This window comes from Limulus polyphemus, unplaced genomic scaffold (assembly GCF_000517525.1).
Source record: "Limulus polyphemus unplaced genomic scaffold, Limulus_polyphemus-2.1.2 Scaffold3392, whole genome shotgun sequence".
Lineage (NCBI taxonomy): Eukaryota > Metazoa > Arthropoda > Merostomata > Xiphosura > Limulidae > Limulus > Limulus polyphemus.
Window position 1 is genome coordinate 98,201 of NW_013669002.1, and position 13,871 is coordinate 112,071.

The 13,871-nt window shown below is 33.7% G+C and overlaps 1 protein-coding gene across 4 annotated transcripts in view; it reads right to left on the reverse strand.

The window, feature by feature from the left end:
* Nucleotides 1–13,871, reverse strand: part of LOC106469278 (serine/threonine-protein phosphatase 2A 56 kDa regulatory subunit gamma isoform-like) — a 96,714-nt gene that overhangs the window by 72,114 nt on the left and 10,729 nt on the right. For 3 of the 4 annotated variants that reach the window (XM_013929765.2, XM_013929764.2, XM_022397753.1), the window contains exons 2-4: nt 3,431–3,499; nt 817–994; nt 319–518 (exon numbers count right to left, since the gene is read on the reverse strand). In XM_013929765.2, the coding sequence (XP_013785219.1) occupies nt 319–518; nt 817–994; nt 3,431–3,499 (447 nt within the window). Of the gene's footprint in view, nt 1–318; nt 519–816; nt 995–3,430; nt 3,500–5,224; nt 5,252–13,871 lie in introns of those variants that run through there. The other variant, XM_022397754.1, reaches the window with a different exon arrangement.

Below are 13,871 nucleotides of genomic sequence, written 5' to 3' on the forward strand. Positions count from 1 at the left end.
TATTAAAACCTCACCATCTAGACCACTTCAGGGTAAATGTGTTATAGCATAAGATTATGACTCCAGTAATAACTAATATTAAAACCTCACCATCTGGACCACTTCAGGGTAAATGTGTTCTAGCATAAGATTATGACTCCAGTAATAACTAATATTAAAACCTCACCATCTGGACCACTTCAGGGTAAATGTGTTCTAGCATAAGATTATGACTCCAGTAATAACTAATATTAAAACCTCACCATCTGGACCACTTCAGGGTAAATGTGTTCTAGCATAAGATTATGACTCCAGTAATAACTAATATTAAAATCTCACCATTTGGACCACTTCAGGATAAATGGGTTCTGTTATAACATTCCTCTGAGTTGTGATGTACTCGACCATTTCATGAAGGGCAGCTCTTTTAACTTCCTTCCATTTGAGGTCACTTAAAGGGTCTGTCAAAAAGTCAAATAGAACGCAGCACTGCAAAATTTTCTGGCCAAACAGTTCCTCTCGCTCTGTCGGAGATGCATCTACATAAAGAATATTCATCATGAGAAAATAACTTTTAAAACGTTCCAAGAGTTTCCAGAAATCACTCTTAAAATAAACATTTTATTCAGAATTTCAGAAAATGTTAAAAAAATATATATACTTCTCTACATGTACTGAATTATTCTAAAAACTGCATCTTTCCAAGGTTTAGATAAAGGCTTCAGTGCATACCAACATGCAATTTACTTCAGAACTTAACCCAGAAGCAGTTCAAGGAACTGACAAAATACCATATTCTTCAACATTATTTTAAAGAAGAATGAAACAAAAACATGCCCTTTATTAAAGGAAGTTTCTGCAATTCTCTGTTTTTTGAGGTGTTAAACCTTGATGATGTTTGTCGTTTATCTTTTTTAATTAGCGTAGGTCCAGCACACTTGATCTTGGTAAGTTGTGTGGGAGGAGGAGTATTATTTGGCATTTTGTTGTTTTGTTCATTACTTGAGTTTGTCATCTGGAAAAAAATAAATCAGTGAAGTTAAACCCTGAAATATGTCAAAGTATTTCACATCTGACATAAATGCTGAAAATTGCTTAAAAGTTAATATGTAAAAACTGACAGTTCTTGTGCAAAGATGTTAAATAAAACAATAAAACGAAGATCAAAGTTTTTACTTGAACAAACATTTATTTGTAAAGTTAAAAAATTAAAAATATACAAGTTAAAAGAAACTTAAAATCCTACATGTTTCGGTGGAAATAATTACACCATCTTCAAAAGAATCCATCAAGAAGTACACATAACACTGCTTACAAACCAAAGGTACGTGTATAATTACCATACAAGTACATTGGCACCATTTACAACAATAATTTCAAAAATTTACTTTGGTGACTCCTGGGCCTAAATCTCTATTTAAATTTATTTTGTTTTTAGCAATTTCTAAAGATTCTCTCATATTTAATTCATCTTTGTCTGTTAACTGTTTAATAATTTTTACATTATCCCAATCAATAATCTTTAAAATTTGCCATGTTCTGCCAAAGCCAATTCACCTGTTTTTAGTATATCAACAGTATTTTGATGTTCTTTTACTCTAAATTTAAGGTTCCTATTTGTCTGTCCAATGTAACTTATACAACAAGTACATGATATTTTGTATATACCACATTTATCCCTCAATTCAATTTTGTCTTTCAAACCATTAAGTATCTGACTTAATTTTAATTGAGGAGTAAATATTACTTGGTAATTCAAGTTTGGCCTAAACACATTATCTATTTTTATTGACCATGGTAAAACATGAGGCATACATATTATTTCTCTATTTTCCTTTTTTGTTATTTCCAATTTTGTACATCCAGAAATTTGAAGTTTGTTATAATATTTACTGTACATCCTATCCATGATTTGAGGTTGATACCCTCTATCAATTGCTACCTTCAACACATTTGGTGGCTAAGTTTATTGTTATGAAAAAATAATAATCTAAATTATCCCTTTTTCTTTCTAGAACAACTTCAAATTGTAACATGAAACTACATTTGTTTATCCTAAGTAGTTTTAAACTCATAACAGCATGCATCTATTTGTACATATATTTTATTGTTTTATAGCACTTTGAACCACATTAACTAATATTCATGCCATCTTAAGTTGTATATCACTTGGGGAATGTGGAGATCACGTTATGCTATCGAATTACATTACCCACAAGCTATTTTGAGCTGCTCACATGCATGCCTCATGAAAATTTTTTATTATATTATTATTTATTTCACCTAATCTAATCTTAACTAACCTAAAGACATCCCTATATTTTTACATTTATAATAATAAAGAATAAACATGAAAAAAAACCAGAAATAAAGTACTTACCCAAGTTTTTTTTGCTGTCGACTGTAGATGACACTTAACCCTACATTTTTTTTTTTTATACTAATGGTAGTAATCCACTAAATTTTTATTTAATTAAACAACGCACAAAAGATCACGGAATAACAACATGCAAAAAGCAGACAATTTCCTCTAACTACCACAATTTTTCTGGCTTTCTAACTATGTGACAAGAGCTGTTACAAATTCATCCAAGCGAGTCATTATCTTTCTTGAGGGAACAAAGCTTGTACTAACAGAGAAAATGACAATTCTCTGTTCAGAAAACAATGTAATATAATACGTCATTTGATAGATGAAAACCTTGGCTTTTCATTGGTTACACATAATTTAATATTAAGAGTAAGAGCAAACTATTAACAAATCCTGAAAGAGAGGATGTGACAGGTGGGTGTGGCAAGAGGGGTCTGATTTTCTATTTGATAGCTCTGTAACCAAACAAGATTGAAGGATATAAAAATTATGGTTTGTCTGAGCAATGAAGATTTTATAGTGAGTACTTTATGTTTAATTTCATACTTATTGGAGGAGAGGTGAATAAAATAGAGAAATTCAGGTTTTTCTTAAATATTGCCTTATAGAACTAAGAACTTAAAACTTGTACACTATTAAAATATGGTTTATTAGCTAAAATTTTATGCTATACTAATTGGTATAACATAAACAAAAAGTAGTTTAATTGAATTTTGAATGTAAGTCACCAAAACCTTATGATGTGCAATAAATGATGCCAGGGGCAAAGAGGGTTACAGTTCACAAAATAAAACCACTTGCACACCTAGAAGATATGGAGTTTGTTTTGTAACTGGTAATATTCTGCTCTTGGAAGAACCTTAACATTGATGTACCTATTACTTTCTTCTCTGACAAAATGTATTTTATATACATGTTTTAGAAACCAGGTAAAAGTTAATATTAAGACTTATGATTGAATAAGATTTCAAAAGCAACTTAATCACCCCTACTTGTCAAGAATACTTACTGTTGCAACATCCTATTTTAAAGAAAACCAGTTGTAAAATACACTAATGAGATCTATAAATGTATAAATACCTCTTCTGAATTTTCAGCATTTTCTTTACCATCACCATTTTTTCCAGCTGATTTCACTTTTTCTGGAACCTGTGTTTAATAAAGAAAAAAAAACAAAGGTAAACTAATAATTCCAGCCTTAATATTTAAAATCTAAAACAGATCTCTTCACATAATGGTATTTTACTGACACAATGGAATTTAATGATCTACAACTAAAAGGCATCTCCATTAGAGCACTCTTCAGTCAGTGTAAGATCCAAGGGATGCAATAAGCATAAATGTCACTACTGGTAGTGTCAAACATTATTTGAACAGAAACATAAAACTTCACTATCCCAGCTGAACAGTAGGTTAAATTATAGAAGTTGCATATTACCAAACTTTCCATATTCCAAGGAAGATTGTTATACTGAAACCTGACAGAATGACAAAGCAGCAAACTTGTTTAAATATAAACTTCAGCCAAGTGTTCATTCTTCTACTGAAGAAAGACGTGTTGGGAAGGTCAGGAACTATAATTTTCGGGACATTTAGTGACAAAATAAACTCTGTCACTTATTATTCTAGTGAATAGACATATTGAGAAGGCAGGAACTTTAACTTTCAGAACATGGATATTAAATGAAAACTCAAAACCACTTATTCTTTACTGACTAAAAACATTGAAAAGATTAAAGTCCATAATTTTCAGAAGATTTACCTATTAAATTCACTGTTAATCTATAAATATAGTTAAGCATACAGATAATTTCTTAAGGAAATTAAGAATGACTAAACTAAAATCCCTTGTTCAGATAAGTGCAACAAAAATTCAAATAGAACCAGAAAAAAAATGAGTAGTTATCCATAAATTACACATACCACTAATTCCAAGGTTGTTGTATCTCGTAAAAAAGGGCCAGTAAAAATAACTATTTTATGCCTGAAGCCTAAACTAATATTAAAGCACAATTATCCAAGATATATAAACATGTCAAAATTAGTATCACATTCCGACAGATATAAGTCTATTTTCTAAATAATCCAATATGTAACAAGATGTGGAATGCTCCTCTGTAAATTCATAAATAACTTTTAAAGAAATGGTGACATGCACAAAATAAGTTCCAGTGCAACCACCGATTTAATAATGCTAAAAACAAGTGTAAACAAATGTAACTTTCACTAAAATCCTTTGAAAGTCTTTTAATACACACCTAATATAGCTTGTTCAATATTGTACCTTCTCTTAGCATTTGGGCATCAGTTTGCTCAGTCTTCAAATTCCAAAGTATATTCAATTTTGTAGCAGTGTCTTAATTTCAAAGCTTATTCTTAGTTGAAACAACTACACAAATTAATTCATTCAACATCAATCTCCAAACATTACCTTAGGCTAATCAACTCTATACAAACTAATTCATTCAAGATTAATCTCCAAACTTAACCTTAGATGAACAAACTATACCAACTAGTTTACTTAACATCTATTTCTAAACATTACCTTAGTTGAATCAACTCTACACAGATTAATACACTCAGCATCATTAATCAACAAACTTAGCACTAGCAAAGGTTTATTCTTGATGAAATAAAAGAAATCCACTAGAAGTGGGAAGAAAAGGCTAGAGATTGGGAAGAGAGGCGAGTATCTATCTGAAATACATTTCCAGGTAAGGAAAATGTTAACTTCAGAAACATTTCTCACCTGTCTGCACAAAAAAAAACCCCTAGAATCCCCCATTAAAGATAGTGGAAGAGCCAGTGCAAATAAAGGTATCACAAGGATAATCTTTTTTTTTTAAATATAACATCAGAAAAGGGAAAACTTACAAAATTAGTCATCCACTAGAGCAGATAGCCTTGTGGAACATCACTCGGTAGATGATTGCATCCATCTCAAGCAGCAGGGAATGCTCTTCACCCAAAATAAGTGAAGAGAAAAAGACAGTCAAGAAAAATTTTTTGCATGGTGCTAAAGTGTCACATAGTTTGGTAGGTGTGCAGAATGTAAGATCACTCAACCAGCCATTATTCACAAGTGGTCATCTGAGCATGAGTGTGTAGTGCAGCTATGGCAATAAATCAGACCATTCCACAGTGATGAAATACTTATGTGGGATACTAACAATCAGGTGTAGGGAGAAAGTATCCCAGACCTGCATCCTGAGAAAAAAACAAGACCCATCTAGCTGGACTAACTCCCGGAAAGAACTTAGTTCATAATATAGTAGAGTGGCTTGTACTACACTTCAGCCCTACTTTTCATCTAGGGGTGTGTCCACCCATTCACTTCCCCAACAGCTTGGAACTGCGGAAACAAGGGTTCTCTCTTACAATACTAGAAGAAAATGGGAAGGAGGAATTCACATGGGGGAAGTACACCATAAAAATACTCAGAATGCTTAGGAAATGTCATATCTGCATAAGATCCCACATCAACAGATTGCACAGTGTGTTATCAAAACTTAGGAAAGAAGGCACTAGACAGATGTGAGGACAGGCACACACACCTGGTGCTGCCTTTTTTTCTATGTGAAGTATAGACTGGAAGATATATATATATATATATATATATATGCTAACGAAGCAATCTTAGGAAAACTCCATCTCAACAGCAGAAATGGAGCAAGGGCAAATAGGCTTAACACTTTCTGTACATTCCAAAGAAAGAGAAGTATTCCCAGTGAGGCATCACCAGCCATTATATGGGTTCCATTGGCTCTAGTTGATACACATCAATATCTAATAATTGTGATGAGGAATGTGTTAAAAAACAAAAACAACAGCATAATAATTAATGCTCGCCTCACTAGTCTCTGGGAAAACTGGAGAAAGGTAACTGAAAGGAGATGAAAATGCCATGTGATGCAAATAATGGGACATGTGTCAGGAGTCATCCACATCTTTACCAGTGAAATTTCCAGGATACTTCTGCAGTGAGAGATGAAAAAATGAGGTGATGAACCTGATGGGAGATTATCTGATAAAGTTCAGAGTTCTCCCATGGAAGAATAAACAAACCAGATAGACTGATGAACCTAACTGGTTAAAATGGAAGGTAACAAGTCTTGAGAAAAAGAAGGATCCCATAGAAAGAAAAGACAACAGCAATTGCCACATACTGGAGCAATTGCAGCAAGGTAATGCCAAGCTTCCCAAAGAGGATACAGAGGACAATAAGGTTTGGAATGCATATTTATATATAAAAAAAAAAAAAATAGGAAGGAAGAGTGAATTACAGAAAATATCCAAATTATCCTTCCAAGCAGACCAGCAATAAAATCCACCTGTCCAAGGTAAATAGTACTGGAAACCATTGAGGCAAAAGTGAGAGCAATGGCTACTGCAGGTGAGAAAGACAAAATACGTTTGAAGCATAAAACAGAGATTAAAACACTTGAGACACAGTTTTCTCTGCCAAAGCTGTAGATTCTGTGATTGGAAACCAAAAGAACCGAAGCTAGGTATTGAGGAGTTATACAGGCAGTGATGATAGGATTCTCATAACTGAAAGAAATTCAATGAAAACACCAGAGGATAGACTACTCTGTGAGAAGGATTGATCTAGATAAGATAGCAATCTGCCACCAGGGCCTAAGTTTCCAAGTTATAACAGACTAACAAAAGAAAAAGTCTAGAGCAAAGAAAAGGGGTCCCAAGAGCAAGTGCCTCCCTGTCAGTGAATAGAAGAAACAACAGAGGAGATGGCTGAATGGATCACGATAAGATCAGACAGATTAGAAAGATGATGACAAGTCAACTGAGCAGCTAACATCTCAAGGACATATAGAGAAACTGCTCCTCTGAAAACCAGACTCTGGAAGTGGATCATGTGTTCAGAACTTCACCCCGATTGAAAAGAGGCATAGGTTGACAGGTTGTGTTTGGAGGTTTGGCTGTCACCAAATATACAGAGTCAATGTGCAACCCGTGTGACAGCCACCACAGGTAGGTAAAACCATATATGTGAGTGCCAGAACCTCTCAAACACACTGTTGAACCTTGGAGGATTCCAAACAGATCTAAGTCCAAGTGAGGTGGGAAAAAAAAAGAGATGTTCCATGTTGTGTGGATTGAGTGAGCTATCACAAATATGACAGGGGAAAAACAACATTTGGTTTCTGAAGGGGACACACATGAGCACATCTAAATGGGACAAGGGATGCACAAGAAGTCTCTCCAAAAGAAAGAAATCCTCTTGTGTAGGAAATTATGAAGGTACGAGTTCCTTGGTATCAAAAGCCCCGTGTCTCTAAGATATAAAGGAGGAAGGTAAGCTTATCCCATGTACAAAATAACAAAGACCCCAAGTGAATGAGATACTAGATGGGGGTCTAGACTAAATTGTAGAGCTGAACCAACCACCCCAAATAAGATGACTTTTGAAGAAGTTTTAGAGAAGTCGCAACAGTGGAAGCCATGTTAGATAGGGCAGGTAAAAGTGAAAGTTAAACATTGATGAAATATTGGAACAACTGGCCCCAGAAATGTAACCTCCAAGCAAAAGCTTAATGAATGAATGAGAAACAGATGAGCTGTGAATCTAATGACCAATCATTATGGAAGAACTGAAAGATGCAAGAGGTGGGCAAATGAATTGGAATGTGGAGAAAGCACATCCACCTCAACTACATCCCAAGATACTGCCCACTGCAGAGTGAAAAAAACATTCATCTTAACCAAGGAAAGACAAAAGTTGGTTCAAGTAGGAAATACTGTATGTATGACAGAATGACAACCTCCAGTTATTGGGAGAACAACAAAATGATGGAATTAAAAGCCCAGAATGGGGTTGACAATTTGTTTCAGGGTATTCTAATCAGGTTAAGTGGAGAGTGGAAGGGTAGAGAAAAACCCTCAAGAAAGCATCCTAGTAACCCAGTAGCCAGCAGGAAAGGGAGTCTACAGGTGTAAAAAAGTAAGAGTGATGAACTCCCACTAGACCAATGCTGAGAGCTGATGCCAGAAACAAATTGCCCCTATGACCTACAATGGCTGACCTTCTTACAGGTGAGAATCAATGTATAGTAATAAAAAGAATAGGAACAAGAGAGTGGGTGCCTCCACAAGGCTGTAAAGGATAAAAAAAAAAAAACTAAGTGGTTTCTCCTGGTCTAAAAAAAGACAAAAAAAACCAAGGTGAACAGAGATGATAGCTGATGAGCTGCATTACCTCAGTATTCCAAAGTATAAAAAACACCTCCAAAAAAAAAGACCTCATCACAAAGAAAGGGTGTAAACAGAGGTCACTGAGAGAAGATTGGGGGAGGCAAATGTCAGCAAGTAATGCATCTTGACAAACTACATCCCAGAAATAAAGATACTAAGTTTACTAGAGCACTTACTTTTTATTGATGGAAGAAAATTGAGGGCAAGGTAGAAACAAGTATTTGCAAGTTTTTACCCAGTAAAGCTGACAGGGTCATGATGTAAAGCCACAAAAAGAAGGTGAAGGGTGAACAGATAGCCAAAAAGTTGAATAAGTAAGAGACAAAGACAAGTAGATGGAGAATGAGAAAAGAAAGGATAGAGATCCCTACCCTGAAAGAACAGACTTAAATGATGGTGGCTCATGCAACAAGATAGCCTAAAATTCAGCAGAAAAAAAAAACTAGTAAAAGAGAAAATAAGACATCTGTCTAATTCAAGCAGTGATGAAAAAAGATAAGACTACCTTATCCTTGACAAGAAAAGGAAACTAGAAGCAAAAGTAGGGATGAAAACAACATTGATGAAACTTGTTGAATGATGTGGCAGGGTAAGCTGACATAACAAAAGCAAGAAGTCAGGAATCCTGGATCATAGAATGGAACCAACAACCTAGTGCACAATGGTATGAATATTACCGACCATCAAAGTGCCTACAGCCACCATTAGAGTATTGGATGACTTATTTTGATGAGTGACAGAGCCTCAGAAGATGTCAGAAATGTGGAAACACAAATGCAGAACTCATATAATCCACAAAACTGACAAATTTTTTTTTAAGAAATGAAAATTAAACTGGTGTGTCTATGGTCCATAGTTTTAATGATGACATCAAGAAGTACTTAACCAAACCAGTGAAGTGGTGTAAAAGGACAGGATATAGTTCTGTCAAATAAGCCTATACCACACACAAGGGGACAAACATTCCAAAATTACAAGTTTGATTGAAAGAGTAATCAAATTAAAGATAATTTGATTCAAAGTTCCAAATCAAGTGTTTAAAATTAGGTTCCTTGCTTTCTCATAATCAAGAAAATTAAAAAAATAAAGACAACACTACAAATGATAATGAAGGTTTATAACTAAGTGCAAAAATGACATTAGTTCTTTATAACAAAGCAATGCTGAGGAAAAAATGAGCTCATAGGGATTACTGTGCATGAAGGATGTGTCACACTCCTGTTAGTGGAAGGTTATAATCTAATGATGACTATATTATAAGCCACTAGCACAATACACATTAACACATGTAAGGGTGAATGCTTCACTCAAGGCTTGTGGCATGCACAAACATCTTCATGGCAGTGGTACAAGGTAATAGGTCTGTTGTTCAGAGATGTAACATTTCTGAATTCAGCACAACATAAAAATGATGAAAAAATATAGAAAACAAAACCAAAATATCAAGAATGAAACTCAAACAATATTCAAAATTCTAATATTTTAAAGATAAAGCTAAGTAAGTCCATTATTATATTAGTAACACACAATAAACAAAAAATGAAAAATTATAACATTTTTCAGGAGACTGTAAAAGGAATAATTATCATCTTAGGAAAAATGGCTAAATGTACTCTCCTTTCTATAAGAACAGAATTGATATCTAAATGATAATTTAAGATTCTATTGGATAGATTTGAGAGGGATTAGTTTAGAGGGTGTACGTTGAATGTTCATTAAATGAACAAATTAACAGTAGTTTTTACAATATCATAATTTCTAATGTTACGTTTTTTCCTCTTTAATGGTTTCTAGGGGTGACTACTATAACTGGCTGTGGACAGTGATTGATAGTAGGTTTTGGATGGTTGGGGGGGTTAAAACAACCATTAATGTAATCCCTACATGATCTTTCTTCTCAGTTCTCATGCAGTTGCATTTTTGGATTATGTGATATCTGCAAGACATCCATACAATTTTGTAAGTTATTACCACAGACATTTTCCATTAAAAATTATACTTTTACTTTCATAACAAATGGTACATTAACTTTCTTGTTTAGTCTTACTAGCACAATAACAGATTATTTCATTTGGATTTGTCTCGATATACATTATAATTTTGTAAGTGATAGTTTAGTTTTGAGTTTCACTTTATATTTTGGTCTTGCATCAAGAGTATATAGGCAAAACTTTTAGCACTATAAATAATAAAAAATATATAAAAAGCAAAGCAAAATTCAGGATACATTTCTGACTGTCCCTCACAGCAAAATCCAAAGTTATGTTTAGTGAAAACAAGTTAAGTCAATCCACAACCATTTCAGTAAATAAATACACAAGATAATTAAAAATTATATCATTTATCAGGAAGGTGCAATGGGTATAGTTTATATACAAAAACGTCTCCAGTACTACCTCCTAAAAGCATTGGAGATACCCTGACTCTTAGGCAATCTAAAAATGCAGATGAAAAACAATCATCTTGCAATGAAAATCAAATACAGCAAATACAAATCTGTTTAAGTTAGTATTCTGTACTATTTACAGTGGTGGAAAAAATTATTGCATCACACTTTTCTTAGTTCCTGTAATTTTTTAATGACATTGTGCATCATGGAAGTGTCAGAACCAGTGTAAAATGGTGATGGAGATGTTGTGTGGTGTAAGCTGATCCATATTTCAGTCATCTGAACACATGACAAAAATATGACAGCACATGATCAACAAGTATGAAAACAATCTCTGAGAAAAAAAACAAACATATATTTAAAGATAATGCTACTAATGTAATTGAAAAAAGTAGCCAGTCTTTTTCTTATTTTAATAATTGGTTGTGCCCACTCTGGGCTTGATACTTGCTTGACATTGCTGCAGCATTGAGTGGATGAGGGACTGAATGTAGGCAGGGATGAGTTCATGACACTACACATGGATTAGGGCTTACTGCAGTTCCAAGATGCTTTTCAGTTTCTTCTCTCTTGCACTTTGTTACCCATTACTTTCTAGCAATTTCTAAAAGGGTTGATACCTGGGCTGTTGCCTGGTCAGCATAGTATCTTGATCATTTCCCTTCAAAGATAGTGCTTTACCTGAAGCAATGAAATAATACCTAATATGTATTTTCAATACAGATAGAGCGCAAAAATCCTCATTTCACACCAACTGCATAGAATGCATGAATATTACCAACCTTTTTATCCCTGTGGCATGGAGCAGAGTCATCCTGGTCAGCTCCATCAAAGTGATTCTGAATTGTTGGCTTTAACCAGGACTAGAGGATCATGATGTATGTGTTGCCATTGACAGTGCCTTTCACAAAATGCAAGCATCCCACATGCTGGCCACAGATACATCTTCAATTGTATTTAAACACATTGGTTGAAACTTTTCCACATCGATGTTATACAAAGTGCTTCTCATCAGACCTGTACAGGGTGAAATTTGATTTATATGAGAAGATTACTTTGCTCCACATTGCTTTAGTACAATTAGCATGGTCTTTGCCCCAGTTGAGACTCATCTTCAACTTGTTGGTGAGGTGAGATTTCTTTCTTGGCCATCTTGCTGGGAAACCGGACATTATACACAGTGACAGTAATCCCTGAAGTTTCTTGTCATGCTTTTTAAGATCTGTGGATGACAATCAACAATTCTGCAGGTTCTTGCATTTCATAACATGATCATCAGCTGCTGTGAAAGCTTTCTTTCTACCACTTCCTTTCCACCACTCCACACAGCCAGTCTCTCTTTACATTTTTGCACCCACCAGCTCACACTAGACTGGTTAAATGTAATTTTTCTAGCAATCTGCCTTTTTGAAAGTCCCTCTTTGCTCAAGGAAACAATGACTGCTTTTTTTTTTCCAGTTGGGTTAACTTGCAAACCCTTGGAAATGGTAGCATCACATGCATGTTGTAGCATATAGGCTTTTAAACTGACTCTAAGAACCTATATTTATAGCCAACACATGGCTGATGCAATACCTAGACATAATATACCATGTATAATACCATGATATAATATAATACCATGATATATAATAATTATACAATAATTTGTCATCCAGAAACATTTGCACCTACATGCATTAGGGCCTCAAAACAAGTGATGATTCCAAAGTGTGAAAACATTGGGTGATGAAATAAATTTGTATACCACTATATGTTACTAATCCATACTCTAATATTCTGTACTATATAATTTATCATTCTATACTGTAAGTTACTACTCTATGTTATTATTCTATATTTGATACTATTCCATACTAATGAAGCTAATGTTATATACTTCTTAATTAAGTTACCTTTCTACATTATACATTATTTTTGAGGATCTTGGAACAAGCTGACAATACAAACTGGACAGTGAAATTAAAATATGTATACATATATATATAAACAATCTTTCCTAAAGAGACCACATAGGTTAATATGCTATTTTTTAAACTTTTGAAGCCTTACTACTTTGAGATAAATCATGCCTTTCATTTTTATTAATAGAAACTTTTGATGCACTAATCCCCAACCAATGTTGCAAAACAAAATATCTTGTTTATAAGTAATGTAATAATTATGGATTCAGGCTTATAGTGATTACATTGATAGGCAAGAGGTTCAAGCAAGATAAAAACAGGATCTAAATGTAGCACAAATGTATTAACTCTTTCAACACGGGCTCAGTCCCTGGGACCGACCTCGTAACCATTTTATGCTTGTTATAGTTTTCATGCTGTAGCTTTTAAATTAGTAAGCAAATATTAACGACATTTGGCAGATTATCAGTAAACATCACTGATAATCAATGCTCTCATATGCAAAATATCTAATTTTTTTTATTAAGTCTGAAGGTTTGTAAAGCAATGTTTCTCTCGTGCCTTTTCTTTTCACATCTTGCCTATCTATCATGCAAAGTAATTTTCATTTTAAGATTAAAAATACTTTTATGCATCAGAAAATTTTTAAATTTCACATGCGAAATCTTTATAATGTCCAGATAGTTAGCAAACATTTCTTAAGAAAAAAACTTTATATTTTATCTGTTATTTTTAGCAATTATCCTCTGTACGGGTTCGATAAATTTGACCAGTCTCGTAACCATCATAAAAAATTAGAAAAAAAAAACAAATTATGCCTTTTTCATTCTAGAATGAACATAAACTATAACACGTAAACAAATATTTAAATGAAATAGCTTAAACCTTATAACATTATACATATTTATTATTTTTATTATATTGACCTTTCACCCATACCTAGCTAAAAATACAGAAGTTACAATGTCATGGCTCACATGCACTCGTTATCATATCAAATACCATAACGGTGACC